The 19594-nt window shown below is 36.1% G+C and overlaps 1 protein-coding gene across 1 annotated transcript; it reads right to left on the minus strand.

Moving 5' to 3' along the window:
- Window positions 1-1081: 1081 nt before the first annotated feature.
- Window positions 1082-18366, minus strand: LOC129886309 (uncharacterized). Its single transcript, XM_055960951.1, has 17 exons — window positions 18031-18366; window positions 17609-17846; window positions 16004-16122; window positions 15132-15322; window positions 14814-15024; window positions 11638-11878; window positions 10103-10542; window positions 9485-9611; window positions 9086-9288; window positions 8219-8590; window positions 7950-8048; window positions 7653-7871; window positions 6518-6757; window positions 2928-3137; window positions 2155-2424; window positions 1826-2029; window positions 1082-1586 (listed from the first exon to the last, which is right to left on the minus strand). The coding sequence occupies exons 1-17, from the start codon at window positions 18163-18165 to the stop codon at window positions 1428-1430; spliced, it is 3678 nt and encodes a 1225-aa protein (XP_055816926.1). The 5' UTR covers window positions 18166-18366; the 3' UTR covers window positions 1082-1427.
- Between the last annotated feature and the right edge of the window lie 1228 nt (window positions 18367-19594).

The following is a 19594-nucleotide window of genomic DNA, read 5'->3' on the forward strand; positions in this document are numbered from 1 at the left end:
TATGCTTTTATGAAAAAATTTATTATATTAAATAAGAAATGAAAATATCATGATTTCTAAAGAAGAAAAAAAACATTGATGATGAAAGGGTATAATAGGCATTATAAAAATTTAATTAGAATAAAAAGGAAAGTTTGATTATTGTTCAAAGTTGATGGGGGAGTTTGATTTTAAAAATAAAATTGGAGGGTGAAAATGATTAGCCAAAGAGAATACATACACTAATTGTTGTTTATTATGATATAAATGGATGTTTTTTTCTTATGTGGGGCCCACTTAAAGTGGGCAAGTTGCCCACTAATTTTTTTCTCTTCTTTCTCACTATAAATTGCCAGTTTTTTGGCATTGAAAATCATATACACAGATACATTTTTACTCCTCCTTCTTTCTCTTATTCTCCTTTCCTTCTTATTTTGCTAAATTAATTTATTTTATAACATTGTTGTCATTATTGATAACATTTTCATTTGTATGTTGCCCACTATATTTATCACAAACTTACTCAAACGTGAAAACGCTTATGTTGTCATAAGTAATGACTCATGAGTGGGAGCTAGCAGCTTTATAGCTTTTAATTACTTTATATTTTATAGTACTTATTACTAAGCCTAATGCTGAACTCTAGTATAAATACCTTACTTTCCTATTTGGTAGGTTTATACTACTATTTCTATTCACTTTTACTTATCCAATATTTCAAAAATAAATTTTCAATATTTTATTTGTCACTTTTAACATATCAAGACAAGACAAAAAAGAAAAACTCATGTTTTACTTGTGACATTAATTACTTATTCTTTAAATCATTTTTTCAAAGCTTAATATTAAACATCAATCAATAGGGTAATTCAATAAAATAGTCATTTCAATCATTGTTTTCTTAATTCATTTAAAGACTAAACTCATAGTTTGGTAGAGATTATAGAAAAAGTTCACCGTCAACATAAGGAGAACAGAAACAGAATAAGTGTAGTTCACCTCACCTGGCTTGTCTAGAGGATTTACGAGTTATTGCACTGGAGTAGGTTTACTCAGTACGGTAGCGGCCACAGGTTCCCCCGGAATGTCCAAAAGAAAAACATAAAAGTAAAGCATTGCATTGTATATTCTTGTCACTATTACATCTTGTATAAGAATCAACCATAATATATTATCACTTCCCTAAACTACAAAAATATTGGCCAATATTTTCCATTTTGGATTGTATCTACCATGGTACACCGCAAGGCTGAGGTCCAAGGATAGCAAAATATCCAGTGGTTGGCCAAACACGTTAAAGTCGAACCTCATAGCAAGCTGATTACAACATGTCGCCACTGATGCTGCAAAGTTAAATGATATGAAGCCCAGTTTGGCAGTCAACCATGCTTTCAGTTCTTCCAGAAATATTGGCCTGATTATCCGGGTAGACAAAAACTGATTCAGGATTAAGTATCCCTGCGGCTTTTCTTCTTCATTTTATCCTGCACGCGGTACTTTTCTCGTCTCTCTTCTCTCCGTCGCTTCTTTGAGAGTTGCTCTTCCTTGGTCCTTTCTGTTTCAAGTGCTTTCTTCTTCTCTTCATCTTTGAGCTTGCGTGTTTTTATCTGCAAAATGCATTTAAAACGATGGTGACCCATACAATTCATATCCAAACAGATATCATAAGTGTTGACAATCAGTATAATTGACATAGCAGATAGGCTAAGAGAACTGTGTCACGTAAGCCAAAGAAACCATTAAGAGCTTGTAGCTAGTATTAATGGGCAAGTGACCACAACCTACGGCCACGAAAGTACTAGTAGTAAAACCAAAGTCTTAATTGCTCCAGTTGGAGAGAGCATACCTTCTCGTGCTGAATGAGTCTAAGTTTTTGAATATTAGCAAGCACTTTACGCTCATGAGGTTCCATCACCACGGCCCTCCGATCTTCCAGGAGTGGTCGCTTCCGAGCTGGAACATCTTTGGGCTTAGAGGCAAAGGGGAGACCTTTCTGTAATTGCTTGGGAATTACCAAGGGATTGAACTTTTTCCGCTTTCGTTCAATTGGCTGCGGCACCAAACAACATAACAAGCAAAGGGGTGTCTGTCAGCAGGAAAAAGAAAACGCAACAGAAACATTTTGAATGTAATAATGAAGTTATTAACAAACGTGTGAAATATAAAATGTTTCACCTTATATAATGAATCCTTGTTGACAGGCACTGGTAGATTATGTTCTCTCCTTAATTCAGCAACTGTTTTCATTCCTCGCCAAGTTTGATCACGTGGCTGTAATGCTGTTGTCAATGGATTGTAGAAGGAAGGAACTTCAACTTGAGTCCAAGCACGCAAGAAAACAATGTCACTCATAAGGATCTTATCCTCAAATGTGCATCTAGCAATGCCTTCTTTAGCAGTCCCACCCTTCTTCTTCGGTTGGTTACCAATCTCTTCTTTAGCAGCCTAAGATTAAAACCAACAACAGAAGTAGGGAAATGAATTAGGAAACGAGTAAAACCATTCAAAAACATGGAGAACTGCTTCTACTACATCTTCACAACTTTCTGTGGTGGAATCACTTTGCAACATGTGCAACTTTTTGAGATGGCACCATAAATCATCATCTTCCAAACAACGAGACAACGTAACTATCCTATTCTTTCAATCAGAGGTGATCAGAATCTCCAAAAATAACATCTCGTACTGTTTATTCCTCTGATCAAATGTTGTTGAATACGACCAGCATGCAATTTTATTGATTGATGGTGGTTTAATATTTAGAGAAAAAGAGGGAATGAAAATGAGAAGTCGTATCCAGATGAAGTGACAAGAAAATATCTTCTTCCCGACTTGATTATATTGTCTAAAGTCCTGTCAATTTACAGTCAAGCTCAAGTATCCCTAACTAGAAAGCCAGGAGGCGAAGTTAGACAGCGCGCAAATGATACCCAAAAGTGGTAAACTACCTTTTTCACTTGCCCACGAATTCCACTAACAGTTCGAATAGCTGCACCTTCAAACCTAGCTATTTCAAGATCTGAAGTGAACATGTCCTTGATAAGTGCTGTCTTCTTGAATATTTTACATGGGTGACCAACTAACTTAATCTTTTTGACTATTCGTGCTGCATGGTTGAACTCTAGCACAGTTGCAGTGGCAGTGATTCTAAAGGATGCCTGAAAAAATATAAAGACAGACAAAGGTAGAACACAATCAGCACAGAGGCAGGATCAGAAATCCAAGTACAAAGAAGAAGAAAACAATGTAGAAAAAAATACAGCAACTAACAAGGGAAGCGGTGCAAATGCTACAAGGAACAACAACAACATAGTGTAATAATAGCAACATAGTAAACCACGGATGATGATAGATATAAAAACAAGAACTACAATAATACTGCTTAGTACAAAAACAAACAACAAGACTAAACCCTCGAAAACCAAAAACAACCCTACACTACCTACTAACCTTCTACCCTAGTATGCATCCTACACGCCCTCCTACTATCTAAGGTTATGTCCTAGGTAATATAAAGTTGCATCATGTCTTGTCTAACCATTTCTTCCCAATACTTTTTCGGCCTACCTCTACCTCTCCTTGTACCTACTACAACCAACCTCTTGCACCTCCTCACTGGAGAGCCTGCGCGTCTCCTCTTCACATATCCAAACCATCTCAATTTCACTTCCCTCATCTAGTCCACCACAAAGGCCACTCTCACCTTATTCTGAACATCCTCATTCTTAATCTTATCGCTTCTTGTATGTCCACACATCCATATCAACATCCTCATTTCCGCGATATGCATCTTATGAACAAGAGAGTTCTTGACTAGTAAAAGCACTCTGCCTCTTAGAGCAAAGTCGGTCTAACCACCATTCTATAAAAATTACCTCTAAGTTTTAGTGGTTCTTATCACATAAGACTTCAGATGCAAGCCTCCACATCATCCACGCCGCACCAATACAATGTGTGATATCATTACTGATGTCCCCAGTGACCTGGATTATACAGACTCAAGGTACTTGAAACTCTCTCTCTTAGGGATAGCATGTGTCTCAGGCTTCACTTTCACGCCTACCTCTTGCATTGCATTATTGAATTTGCACTACAAATACTATGTTGTGGTCGTGCTTAACCTGAACCCTCGAGACTCTAGAGTTTGTCTCCACACATCCAACCTAGCATTAACTCCACTGTGCGTCTCATTAATCAGAATTATATCATCCGAAAATAATATACACCGAGGCACCTCATCTTGAAAGAACCGCGTCAATTCATCTGGTAATAGTAGTTAATATTGGTGGTGGTTGGCAATAGATAGCGGTGACTAATGGTGGTAGTTATTGTGGTAATGGTGATGGGTGGTAGTGATTGCAAATGGTGGTGACAGTTGATTATAGAGATTGGTAGTGGTGTTGTTGTGGTGGAGAATGGTGGTTGTGGTAGGTGGTAATTAATAATGGAGGGCAACGGCGGAGGTAATTGGCAATGGTGGTTCATGGTGATAGCGGTGAATAGATGGAATTGAAGAACTGACACCTTTGTAGAAATCCTTTAATATACATCTTAATGATATTAAGACTGTTACAAATTTTAATCATTAAGATATATTCAAACTCATTGAGTGATTGTAACAGGAAAAAACAAACGCACATAATGATTAAGATTCAGACCTAAAAAACAAACACACTTAATGATTGAGATTAAGACATTCATTAAGTTCAAACAAATGTGGCATACGTACATGTTTGTTTTTAGGTCTGAATCTTAAGAATTAAATGTGTTTTATATTAAAAAAATTGCAACTACTTAATGGGTCTGAATAGATCTGAATGATTTAGATTAATAACAAAGTTTTATTATCATTAAGATGTTTATTCAAAAGTTTCTACAAACATAACAAACAGTTCATCACTACTCCATCTACTTTCACTACTAACTGTTTGTTGTCATCGCCGCCCGCCATTATCAACTACCACCGCTTACCACCTACAACCACCACCAACCATGTAAATTAGTTGTCACTGCCATTTACAATCACCGCCATTACAACAACTAATCACTAACAACAATCACCACAACCAACCACCGCCATCATTCACCACTGCCATTAGCTATCGTCCACCACAATTATTAGTTAAAACAACCACCACACACAATAACCATTGTCATAACTATTGTCATCCAACATCACCACTAGCTACCACCCAGAACCACCACATCACTCAACACAGTCCCCAACTTGGAACCTGCAACCACCGTAACTAGCCATCATCACCTCCAACTGTCATCATTTTTTAAAAAAATTGCTGATAAAAAAATATCCAACATCAAGGATGCCTATGAAAGTTGAGCTTGTGAAAAGTTCATAAAACTACCAAGAAGATCTAGAGGATGATACCTGACAGCATTTTTTGGTGTATTTGGATATAAAGAAATCGTAGATTTTTTACAAGGTATAAACTCCCATCCACTCTGTGAAGGCTGGGTGTATTTTAAACATTTTCAGTAGGCATAATATGTTCCCTGTAAACTGCCAAGATAGTCTTTTAGACTTTATTTGCTCCCTAAACCTTTAGACTTATTCTCTGTATGAAGCTGATATATATTTCTTAGCACGTTGTACTCTTCTTTTCTGCATCTACTGAATGCCATCAATGAAATCAATTACCTCATCAAAAAGATATTATTAATATAGTATTAGATTACTTTAATATTTTATTCAAATTTATATTTATAAATTTTTAAATAAAGACAAGTTTTATATATTCAGATGTTGAGAAAACAATAGTATTAATTATTTAGTATTCAGATCTAAATACAGCATCTTAATATTCAGATGTGTATTCAGATTCAGACATGTAAATCTTAATGCACATCTTAATATTCAGATCCAGACTTCTTAATCTTAAGAGAAAACAAATGAGGCCAAGGCATATTTACAAATGAAAATGGCCAAGCACAAAGCAATAAAATACACTGAGGCAGTAAAATGTTGTGTAAATCATGCAATAAGTATTTAAAGGAGGCTACGATCTAGTGAAGAAAAATGAATCTGTACTAATGGATGATTCTTCCATCTATGAGTAAACATATGGTTCCCAATTAATTTGAGGAAATTGATTTGGCTTGCATTGCTAGGCCCTTTTTTCTTTTCTTTTTTTGATCAACAAGAAATCCACGAGGCCCGGTAGCACAAGGATCAGAAATTGGTGAATAACGGGCCTGCTCTCTCTAACACCCTTCCCACATTAAATATCAGGCTTTTGTTTATAGCGAGGTTTGAACCCAGGAAGTGCACCTAACCCACACATCATGTGTTGCACTCTTACTACTAAACCAAAGCCCTAGGGGCACTTGCATTGCTAGACTTGTAAAGTTAAAACTTCCATCAATAGGAAGAAATGTGGAAATGGACCATAACAGATTAGCTTGGTACTTGCTGAAAGCATTCCCAGCCAACTTTCCAAGGGCACACCTAAATATCACACCTCACCTAATTGTTTGACAAGTACTTAATAGCAAACACAGGCAACTACAAGTGACAACTTACTTGATTGTTTGACAAGTTCTGGACAGCAATCATTCCCGTGTGTGGAGGCACAAGGGGGCCCCAAAACATTGCCAGACAATGCATGTGTTCAGGAGTGTACTTGAGCATACGGTGACGGCCATTTTGATCCTCAATGGCATAAATAGGTACAGTTTGGTAACGCCTCCAACCAATAGAAACAATAATTGGATCCCTAGTCTTCAGCACTTTCTTGTGCCACCTGTGCCGCTTCAACCGAACCTGGAAAAAAAAAAGTTTTCTCCGGTAGTATTGGATGCAATTATGCTCTCATTCAAAATATAGAAATTAAGATTTTTCATTCCCCAAATTTAACTTTGTATTACATATCATAAGAAGGCATTAACATTGACAAAATAAATTACATCATGATGCATTACCTTTTATGATCATGTCATTTATGCAAGAGTCTTCTTTTCTATTCATGAGTCATGCTAGCATACTACATAAATGCATGACAGGGGCAGAGCTTCTCACTCCTTTCTCTCCAGTACTATATCTTATACTTGCAGATAAGCTGTTGAGAGTAACAGGAACTACCAGTCAGGGTATTATAAACCTACTACCGTCACATGTTCAGAACTTTGCTAGTTAATGGGAGATTCGCTTAGAACAGGGAAGTTTACACCTCGATTAAACTCAATAAAATAGAATTTTGACAGAATCTTATTTTCAGCAAACGATATCCTGTTAATCAAACAAACCTAATGCACATGCTAGTTCTTCCTGGGCAAACTAATAGCTTTCTTTATATAAACAAAGATGATAGCCTCTCAAAAAATTGTTTCAGGTTGCATCTCTCTCATGACCATATCGGAGCAGTCTGTTGTGTCTTCTAGCGTTCATAGTACCATAACTATGTGATGGCCTCTCTGACTGACAGTTAATAATCCATCCATAAAATCGTTCATAACTGATAGCTTACAATAAAATGAACAAGTTTTACTCATTAATATATTGTAGAGAAGAGATAAACTTCTAAAGAAGTGAATACCAGTTCTTTCATCTGTTTACAAAAACAAAAATTGATGTTATCATTGAATATCCATTTATGGGGTAAATAAACATTAACAGGGACAAAGAAACAAATTGGACATAACCAAAGAGGAGTTCTTACCTGCATGTATCCAACATTTTCTTCTCCGAGTGCTAGACCTCCAAGAAGAATCGGATGGCAAGGATCAAAATATTCAACCACTTCAAAGGGGACATCATGAACTTCGAGTCTAAGATAAGTTCCTGTTCTGAAGCCTTCTATCTCTATCCGAGTGGCCTCATCAAGTTCATTTAGTGCTGCTAAATTCACTTGTTTCTGAAGCTCTACCTCTTCCTTCAACTGTGAAATAAGACATGATTAACTATAAAGTAAAAGCATCCCCACTTTATGGTTAGCTGGAATTGACCAAAACCTCACCTTATCATAGTACCCATTTCCATCAGCTTGACCCCGATGAGACTTTGCATCTGGTTTGACAACCTCATCCTCATCCTCATTGGAGGAATCCGACCCACCATATGTACATAGAAGTTAAGGTCATAAAACAAATTGCAAGGACAACAACAACAACAACATACCCATTGTGATCCATCATAGTTAGGGGAGAGCAAAAGTTATTTGATGATGAATGAAAGATGACGGGGTGGAGTGGAATGAAAAGGAAAGAAAAATGAGGTAACAAAAGGATATTGAGCATCAAATTTTGCACGAAGTGCCAATTTCTTTAGCCTGCGCTCCTCAACTGCTGATTCATCATCCATGCGGATCATATCATCAGTTCCAGCACCACCTTTTTCATGGCTCTCATACTTCTGACCTGTTTCCAAGTCTTCAAAATCACCAAACAGATCCTCGTCATCCTCACCAACATCATCATTACCATTGACATCTCTTGAGCCACCTCCACGGGCTGCTTTGGACCAGCCTTTGCTGACAAAACGGATACGGATGCTTTCAATTGATTCTTGAATCTTCCAGTCAATTTGACTTGCAAAATTTACAAATTTGGAGCAGTCCTCTGCATCAATATTATCATCATTCATCCGCTCTTCTGATTTCTGCATAAGGAAATGCAATAATTTGACAAGTCATTTCAGCTCCTACCAAAATGGTAGTGGTAAAATAAAAAATAACTACAACGGAAAAGAGCTATATTAAATTGCATTGAAAATGCTTTTTTTGATGCCACCACATGACTATCACGTCTTCTACTACAAACTCATTTTGATACTTCTACTGCATACAATTTCGGGTTACAAAGTAGGAACGAAAAAATTTAAAGATATTACAACAGTTCTCGAAATCAAGCTACCCTCAAAATACTGGGTAAAAGACATGGTGGCAACGTGATTGAGTAATCCCTCTCCTTACTTCTAGACTAGAATGGATGGATACTCTGAAATTGTAATAATAATTATTATAGACAATGATTCCCATAACACATATTTCATCTAATTGATGCGCAATGTGCTTAGCTGGATATCACATGGGCCAAAAGCAAACTACCGTGGGACCAAAAGGTTTATTATTTGATGAGCTGTACAAGGACAAACCTTAGTTCCTTCCCCTTTTGGCACGAAGAACTCAGTATCACTTTCATCGTTTTCAGTGGCATGCTGCTGCAACTCAGCTTTTATAGTTGACTTGGATTCAGATGCCCCATATACAAGCTGCATAAGATTAACATTTTGGCGATCACGTGTCCTTTCTGACAGGAACTCTTTCCATCTTGAAGCATTGCCCATGCCCTCTTCTACTAAAAGAACAAAACAAAGATTCCTTTAGAAATGAAAGATTTCGAGTAATTAGAAAAGGGTTGGAAAGAAAGCAAGCTCCTTTACAGCAAGTTAGGAACTTCATTTACTCCTACGCCAAGAGGATGATGACATACTAAATGGATATCAAAGAATCTAGAGGACGGTGCATGTACTAAATGAAGATCAAAAACCTACCATCTGTATCGACATCATCATCCCCTGAATTTTGATGAGCTTCATTTTCCTCATCAGTGTCCTCTAAATCATCATCTTGCGCTTCCTCGTCCTGTGCATCCTCTTCGACATCTTCTTCACTATAATCCTGGATTTAATGATATAGTATTAATCCAACATATACGCATTTCAAACTCCAATTCTACCACACGGTGAACCAGGACATACAAGAGAGTAACTTGTGTTAAAAATTAAGTTCAGAACATATCAATAAGTGAAGACATAACAACTTATACAAATTAATTTGAATTAACATGTGAACAATAATATATAGCTAAGGTTTATATCAATGATTGGAAAGGGTAATTGAAGAGTTTTAGAAAGCACTGTTCTTCATGCAAAGAACCTCTCCTCCCCAAAAAGAACTGGCACAGTTTTCAGAGGTGAAAAGCAACAGGTTTATCAGATTTCTCCAAATCAGAAAGAAGAAGGAAAAAAGGAGACATAAGCTTTCCTCCTTAATATTCTGGTACAGATAGCTATCTACTTGTTTTTTATCCGCTATACACAAACACCTCATAGACAAGATGAGGCACAACAAGGAGGACAGGAACTAGATCATGAATGTCATTGGCTTACCTTTTCATCAAAATCATTATCATTATCAAAGATAGCTTTTCTTCTCATTCTTCCGTCATGGAAATCAACATGTTCCCTGAAACTACTACTCGATCCTGGGTGCTTCTCTGATCCAATAGTATCTTCTTCCTCAGAACTATCATCAGAGGTATCCTTTGAATCCCTTGGATGAGTTCGCTCCAACTGTAGTGGTTCCAACTCATTCAAATCTTCAGCATCATTGTCTTCATCTGATCCATCGCTGTTGGGTTCTAACCCAGACTGATCTCGCTCCACAGGATCCAAATTACAAGTTTGATCAGCTTTAGCATGATTTGATGAGGATGGATCAAGTTTTTTCCCAAAAAGGGAAATAAAACTATTTTCTAACTTCTCATCAATTGAATATTTCGTGTTCTGAAGTGATTTAACTAAAGCCTCTCCAACATCGTTGCCCTTCCCTAATCAAGAGGATAATAATGGTCAGTGGGAAAATGTCTTGACAAAAGTTGTAACCCGAAAATAAAACAACATATAGCATGTAGGAAAAAGGTGATCTCAACGTCTAATATTTTCTTAATCCAGAATTATTAAGAAAGCTAGTTGTAGCCCTTAATGCTGAAAAATACAAATTACCATGTTCAAAAAAAAAACTAGTAGTAGATCCCATGCATGACACAGGTGAGATTTTTAATTATCATCTATGCAAAATAAAAAAATGTGTCTGACATAATCCTTTTCTTCTTTTATTTTTTTCACGCATTAGTTGCTATTGTCATCCACCTAATGTAATTTGACAAATGTAACATTTTTCTTAATAACATGGTAGGGAAGTGACAGTAACATAACTCAATTTTTCTTTTCAATTGGACAGCTTAGTGAAAATGCACAGAATCCAACAAACTACTATCGATCATAATGCTATCAACGACCATTCCTGTCCTGTCAATATCTAAGAAAATGGTAAAAAGACATTAAAATTTTACAAAATATAGGAGTTCTCAACAACTTCTAACACCATCTAAGCAAATAGCACTCCTCCACACGTGAAAGAGAGACACAGACAGAGAGAGAAACAGACAAAGAACTTGGAGGAAATGGATGACACAGACACCACCACAAGAGAAGATTTCATAATCAACATTTGGTCTTATTAAGCCGTTTGACAAATAATAAGAGTCTAGCTTTTGGCTTATTTTAGTTATTTTGGCTTAAAACAAGTGCTTATAAGCACTTTGTTATTTTAGCAAAACACTACAAAACTGCTTAATTAGCTATTTTGGCTTAAAAGAACCTAAAAATAAGCCAAATCCAAACAGGCTCTAAGTAGAGTTCACCCACAAATTATGACGAGTAACTGATAGGGATGGAAGGAATCCAGAGCAAGCCAAGCAAAGGCAACAACATTCAAGGCCTACTAATTGGTAATAGCAGCAAATATCACTTATCTTACTGAACCAATAAGGGAATGTGAATTTCCCATAAGCTAAGAATTTGGAATTCGTCAATTTAAAAAAAAAAATAGGATTCTTAGAAACATAGAGGAAATATTGTACCTCTGCGACCCCCAACAGCAGCTGTTTCATCAACCTTAGAGAACTGGACAAAATGATCATTTATGTTTATATACACAGCATCCTTATCGTAAAGAAGATCGCCTAATCCAGACATGGGGGCATAAAACAGCTTTTCTTTGTCCCTTAGTCCCTTCTTCTTGGCAGCAGATGGTAGAGGGCATGGATCAGGTAATGCTGTTATACCAGCCAAACTATAATCACCAACACCAGCAATATGAACCTGGTCATATTGTGAGGCAGCTTTAGAATATGGACAAGGAAGAAATGAACTGCTTCACTAGCCTGAAACACCATATCAAAACATCTAGATATAAACAAAATGACACGGTCTTCACACAAGTTATTATACAACTCCTTAAGAGTTTTTATCCCAAAGGTTTTCATCTTTCACGTTCTCTAATTTCTAAGCTAATGTTGGACGCTACAAAAGGTTCCCTGTACAAAATCTTCAGAACATTGATAAGATTTCCTCCTCACATATGATGTCAAGTCTACACCAAAAAGCAAAAGGTCCTAAGCATCTATACTCAACTATTGGTAAGGCGGTCATACTTCCTTCACCTAAACTAGAACTTAATTTAGCGGCTCTTTCCAAAAGGCGTGAATGCAAATAAAACACATCTCCTGGATAAGCTCCTCTGTCCGGCCGATCATTCCGCTGGCATCTCACATTCACGCCCCCGTTTGACTGTCGCTCGGGAATGTAGTTGTAGATAGGTTAGTCTTAGATAAATAAAATGCATTTGAATGTTAAGCTTGATGATTATCTCGAAGTCTTTGAACCAGCGCTGTGGTATAGTCACTCTTAAAGTTCGTCTATTTGTAGCCCAATATAGTCAATCAACACTCCATAAGATTTTAGGCATATTGCTAAGCCATCTCAGCAACTATATTACTTTCAATTGACCTTACAGGGTGCATGAACCTTTTCTTCTATGCCTTCAAACAGCCAGTTCATAGTGAAATCGGAATTTTATTTGACATGAAATAGCACTAAAAGTTATTTCACCGCCAAATAAAAGAAAAGAAGGCAAATCATGGATGCTGCTATCTTGGCTAATGAAATGGTTGACTCTAGGGTAAAAAAAAGAAACGAGGCATCCTATGCAAGCTAGATATTGAAAAGGCTTATGTTTATGTTAATTGGGATTTCTTGCTAAAAAATCTGAAAAACATGGGCTTTGGAGAGAAATGGATTTGCTGGATACAGTTTTGCATCTCAAATGTAAGACTCTTACTCATTATAAATGGTAAGCCTGAAGGATTTTTTCAATCTCATAGAGGTCTTAGACAAGGAGATCCTATGTCACCTTTTTTTGTTTCGACTGACTATGGAGGGTCTGAACCACATGTTCAGAACAGCAAAGGTAAATGGTTGGGTAAAAGGATTCAGTGCTCAGATAGGGAGAGGTGATGATCTGGAAATCACACATATTTTCTATGTAGATGATGCCCTGGTTTTTTGTGAAGCAGAAGTGGCACAACTCAGACACTTAAGAGCAATCCTAACAATATTTGAGGGCATGTTAGGGCTTCATGTTAACTGGTTGAAAAGTTTTCGTTAGCTCCGGAATATGGTTTTTGGTCTAGATGAACTGTTGATTTGGGTCACAAGGCTAAAGTTTGACTTTAGTCCTCTTCCCAATTAATCAGGTAGACGATTTACAAAGTCTAGCTGAGAATCTGGGATGTCAGATAGCTTCTCTGCCTACAAAGTACCTGGATTTTCCTCTGGGGGCCAAAAACTAGGAGTTGGAGGTCTGTAGCTAGGTGATAGAGAGATATGAGAAAAGACCCTCAAGATAGAAAAGTCAGTACCTATTATAGGGGGTAGGTTGACTCTCATCAAGTCAATTTTAGATGGGCTACCTACCTACATGATGAGTCTATTAGCAATACCCAAGAGCACTGAGAAGAGAATCAACAGAATGAGAAGACCCTTCGTTTGGCAAGGGAACAAAGAAAAGAGAGGCTACAACCTGGTGAAATGGGAGATACTCACTTTGAGCAGAAAACAAGGTGGCCTTGGCATGAGAAAACTTAGCATCCAGAATAATTGCTTGCTACGGAAATGGTTATGGAGATTTTGTACTGAAGATAGAACCCTATGGAGAAAATTCATAGCAGGGAAATATGGCTTGTTTAGCCAATGGACTACTGAGGAGGTGATGGGGTCGTTCGGATGTGTGTGTGGAAGACCATTAGAAGGTTGTGGCCACAGTTCAATAACAATATATCTATATTAGTGCTGGCAATGGCCTGAAAACAGATTTGTAGAATGAAATCTCGAAAGAGGATGATAGCCTGAGGAACTTATTCCCAAACCTCTACACCCTGAGCTTACAAAGATCTGCTACTGTTGCTCAAGTATGGAGCCAACAAGGGTGGAACTTAGTGTTCAGGAGGGCTCTGAATGACTGGGAAATTGAGGAAGTGGCCAGGCTACTGGAGGTGCTAAACACCCCACCAGGCATATCTCAAAGGAAGGACAAACCAATCTGGAAGCTACATAGCAAAGGAATGTTCACAGTTAAATCTTGCTATTGGAGGATGAATGTTAATCAGTCAGTGACTACAAAGTGGCCTTGGAAGCTAGTGTGGAAGACAAGAAGGCAATTAAAAGTAGCATGTTCTGCCTGGTTGGTCATAAGAAAAGCTTGCCTTACCCATGAATCAATACAAAACAAGGGGGATGCAGTTTTGCTCAAGATGCTTTATGTGTGAGCAGAAAGCAGAAGTAAATAATATTTGTTCATTCACTTAAAACAGCTTCAAAATTGTGGAATATGTTTTTGTATATACTAGGGGTTGGCTAGGTGATGCCAAAGACAACCATGGAGCTCCTTAATAGCTGGACAGGAATTGGAAACAGAGGGAAAAGTGAAGACTGTATATGGTGGACTCTATGGAAAGAAAGGACTTCAAAAGATAAAAATGAAATGCTTAAGTCTTTTGTTTTTTTGGTGTAAGCAAGATTTGGTAGGGGAAAGCATAGAAATAGTCTATTTTATAGGAAACTTGTAATTCTGTATATCTTTTTGAAGTTTGCCCACGGAAGTTTCCAGGGATGATGAATATTTTGTGAATACAATGTTACCCTTATCTCAAAAAAAATAAAAGAAAAGTACAAGAAACAAAGCATTCACATCACAGACCTTTGTTCCTTTCATCATATTACATCCACGAAGATAACCGTACAAAATGACATTTCTGTCACACTTGTTGTCCATGCGCACTTTTTCAGGAGGAGTTACATCTTCAAATCGATCTACAACAATGTAGGGGTGGGACATGCGCCAGGATAAAGGAGGAAACTTCATGACAGAGATAAACCGAGCAAGATTATGCACTTCACGTTTAGAGTACCTATACTCATTAACAAAAAACTGTTTCAGAAATTAAATAGAAATATTCCATGAAATCACCGTTGCATGCAAAACATGTATTTTCGAATATGGAAGCCAGGGACTTACTTCCCATGGATAAGACCAGACAAATAAAATAATTTAGCTCCATCATATATCTCAGTCCAAAATCTATGCTTTAACCGTTGCTTCGTCTTTTTAAGCTTCTTAACATCCTTGAACTGGTCGAGATGTGTAAGAACACCCATAACTTTAGGAAATCCATGATTTTGCAATATATTAAGGAATTCAAAGGTCTCCTGTAAAAGTAATTAAACCAATCATAAGGTCTACCAACAAAAAAATTATCAGCCGAGAAATTTTCATAGAGAAGTAAAGTTGGCAGAAATCACCAATCAGTAAATGTGAAAGGTACTAGAGAAAGAATATAACACCCACTGCATTACCTTGGGTAACCAAGATGGAAGCATGCAACAAATGTCAATTTTAATATAACCAATTAAGTTTGTGCAAGGAATCAAACTGATACTCCCTCTGCTATTCTGTGAGAGATTTTGATCACACACACAATTAAATAATTAGCTTGACTAGCATATCTAAGTGAGTGTTAAAAGATAACATTGAAAATAGTTGTTGAAAGTGATCAGGTATTATTGAGGATATCATGGTTTAGATTTGAATTCTTGAAACTCATAAAGGATGTAAAGAGTAGTATTACCACTTTCTACAAGTACTAATATTTTTGCATGTCATGAGAAAAGGCATGTCAAATAAAATGGGACAAAGGATAAATTTGAAAGACAGAGGAATAAAGAGCTTACATTAATGATAATATCAGCATATAACTCAATCTCACCTAACTCACTACGAATAACCCGTCCTTAGACTAGAGAAGTTGCTACATATTCAATGAGAAAACACTAGAACAATCTTATGTTTATCCTAAAGAGTCTTTTTTCACTTAGGAAACAAAAGCGCACCATTTCAAAGCCATAGCTACCGTCAATGAGAAGCAATGCCAAATCCGCAAACTTTGCCACATCAATCATTCCATTGATATCATTCGGACACTCTATAAACTGCAAACGTCTCTGCTTACCTACAGTGTCACAAATGAATTAACAATAATTTTCCAATACAAAAGATCCAAGTAAAACACAATAGAATATGGTTATGGCAATACTGCATATATAGCTACTCTGCTAATTGATTAAGTTGACACCTTACTTTGGGACATCAAAAGGAAAAAAAAATGTCTCACTTCTAGCTATTATCAATATTGTCAAAGGCGGAATGCATAGAAAAGCACCAAAACCTGCTCTATGGATATAAGAACAAGGCTCAACTAAATACATACTAAGTGAAAAAGATTCAAAATTGATGGAAATAAAACACATTCAAGACTGAGTAACTATAGATACAAACAACAATATAGAGTAATTGAAACACTTCATATTAAGTTAAAAATATGGGTGGATAAAGACCATGGTAGTTCAAGTTCCACTCCACTGCTGGTTCAGTTTTAAGTTTACAATGTGATAGAAACTAACTCTCTTATGAGAAAATTTTAATTTCCTATTCCTAGGGAGAAGTGACTAGCATATCCATTTGTCGAGTTTCCTTAACAGCTCACACTAAATTGATCCAGCTACCTAAATGATTTAGAGTCCCTTTAGGCAATGAGTCTCATAATTAACCTAGGTTTTGTGGTGAATCACCAACTAAGAGCTTTCACCGAAACGACACTTTAGCAAGGCAAAGCATTCAACCTGCAAAGTGCCTTGCTCCCAAGCTTAAGTGCACATTTGACAACACTAGTTATTGCAATTAAGCAGAAAGGCATATCCTGGATCACGTAACAAAAAACGAAACGGGAAAACAAGTATAGCAATAAAATACAATTTGACAGTTTATATACATATCAGAATCAGTAATAGCATCACAATCCCAGCGGGATTTCTCGGACGCGAAACCAAGCACTCACTGTACTCCATGTCCCAACTGAATTTGAAGGCATGTCTTGCTTGTGGAGAACTAAATATAATGTCCAAACCCAGTAAGAAACCAGACAACTGAAGTTATTTAGAATGCGGAGTATATTAAATTGAAAGAAACCCAAATGAAAGTAAAATAATCTCCTACACAAAACCATCTTTATTCAAGAAAATTAGCTTTTTCTTTTACTTCATCCATTAACCTTGAAATGATATACGGGCTAAGGGAAATTATTAGTCAAATTTAACTATGATCTTCCCTAAAGTACGGAGTCCCTCTAGTAAGCCTACCATTGTAATTGAAATGGGGAGCAGGAAAATGGATATACTGTAAGATGTTTAATGAATTATTTCCTCTACTTTCCACAACCACCCAACACCTCTGGCATATTTGATATTCTCTCTACCTCCTTTTTAAGGAGATAAAAATCAAAATCAAGCCAAAACATGAGAGAGACAGAAACCAATCAAGATAATATCTCGGATGTGATCAGGTGTATCCATTCTTGCTTTCTAATACTTCACATTATTCATGTCTGGACTAAGCTAACTGGAAAAAAAAAAGGAACGAGGTGGGAAGCCAATACATACCTGATACTATCGTGATGGGACCTCGAACTTCAGGTAAATTTTGCTTTGTATAGTGCTTCACAAGAGACTTAATTAGCAGTGACTTCCCAACCTTGGGAGGTCCCTGCACTACAATAACATATGGAGCTGGTTCTCCAGTGGACCTATCAATTGTTGGGACATGAAGCCTCTTCTGTTCCTTCTCTGTAGCTCGTGCTTGCAATTTCTTTGCTTTCACCGTGGAATTAAATGCAAATGCCTAAAAATTTACATTATAAGTCTCAAGAAATTACTATTCAATTAGCAATACTAAATCTTACACATATTATTAACTAAAAATCTGTCAAGAATAGTGTAAAACAATTGACAAACCCAGGCGGCAGGCACATAACGATATAAAGAAGAAGAAAAAAATTAAAAGAAAAATTAAAGAATAGGAGTACCTTAGGATTATGTTGCTTACTGTTTTCGTCTGAAACACCCTTTTTTTTCTTATCGAACTTGGATTTTTTCTTGGCGGTAGGACCAGATTGACGTGACCTGTGAGATTTGTGCGACTGTTCTCCATCCATAGCCATGCCAGAGAGGGGAAAGTCTCCAACTGTGAAACCCTCAAACTAGAGTATCGTCGTCGGCGGCGAAGAAGAAGAAGAAGAAGAAGAATGGGGTGAGAAAAATACTAAAAAGGGTTTAAAGAAGAAACTGTATATGGAAAAGGGTTTAAGGGCACTTGTAAGTAAGACACTTGAATTTTATTAGTAGTGATCAAATAGACATTTTCACTTAGGTGTATTCCCTAATTTGTGTATGTCTTGATTATTATATTAGATATTTTACTAATATATAAGTGGAGGATAACCTGTCTATAAGAATATTGTCATAGTTAATTCTCTAAAAAAAAAAAAACTTTTTTGAAGATTAAATTAATGCCCAAATTAATTTGGATTTGGCCTAATTTCGCATCCAATTTCATTAAATTTACTGTTTTTATATATAATGTATATACTAGTAATAAGTGAATAATATTAGGGTTAGTTTTATGCTTCAATAAATAAGGCATATGTCTTAGGCTCCCAATTTTAGGGCACCCAAAATTTTATTGAAAATAAATTATGTGTTAAATTTTTTCACAAAAAAAATGATTATTTATGATAAAATGTACATTAAAAAAAATTACACTATTTTATTTTCTTTAATTCATTCAAATGGAAAAAATTAAGGGGGAAAAAATGGTCTTCTATATTCTCTCCATTAACACACATTATTTTATTCTTTTTGACTTATTTTGTACTCTCCTTCTCCAAATTTTTGACAAGTTAGAGAATACTCCGTCAAAAATATGAGAATAAATAGTTGATTTGTTCTATTCACTATAATTTTAAAATATGCTAAGTAAAATAATAACAGTTACTGCGAGCATAAGGTGCATGTTAAATTTGTATAAATTATTGTAAAATTTTCTCTATTTTAAACAAGAATGTCATCATAATGGAAAGTCCATATTATTTTTATTGTTGTTGTTAATAACCTAACCATCTCAAATTCCATCAAAATTACAATTAAAATATAATTATCAAAATAATGCTTGCATATAACAAGATACAAAATTAGTCATCTAAGTAGATGGCAAAGTATTAATTATTTAAAAGAATTCATTAAAATCATATAAAAATCTATGACACGAAGAGTTCTCAAATGCAGCAACTTTATCAGTTACTCCAAGACTCCCCTTCTTAGTCTTTACCGAGTAACATAAATTTTGACATGATTAATGACATTGAATGTTGGTTTGATTTTATGACATGGGATGAAGATTCAAACAATAATTTTTACTAATTATATCAAAAAACAAGAGGAAGTCTATAAACTAAATAAGATATACTATACTTACGTATCTACAAGCAATAACGAGCAATTCGATGTATTATATTTTTTAAAAGATGTTACTCTCAAAAAAAAAAAAAATCACCCAACAACTAATTAAAATCTGTAAAGAGACAATTACAT

Source organism: Solanum dulcamara, chromosome 4, assembly GCF_947179165.1.
Source record: "Solanum dulcamara chromosome 4, daSolDulc1.2, whole genome shotgun sequence".
In the NCBI taxonomy this organism is placed as follows: Eukaryota; Viridiplantae; Streptophyta; class Magnoliopsida; order Solanales; family Solanaceae; genus Solanum; species Solanum dulcamara.

Coding starts and splice junctions, on each gene's coding strand:
- LOC129886309 (XM_055960951.1), bottom strand. CDS start 18,165: ATGGCTATGGATGGAGAACAGTCGCACAAATCTCACAGGTCACGTCAA. Junction 10,543..11,637: donor TGCTGTTGGGGGTCGCAGAG/GTACAATATTTC, acceptor CCTCTTGATTAG/GGAAGGGCAACGATGTTGGA. Junction 2,425..2,927: donor TTCGTGGGCAAGTGAAAAAG/GTAGTTTACCAC, acceptor TTTTAATCTTAG/GCTGCTAAAGAAGAGATTGG.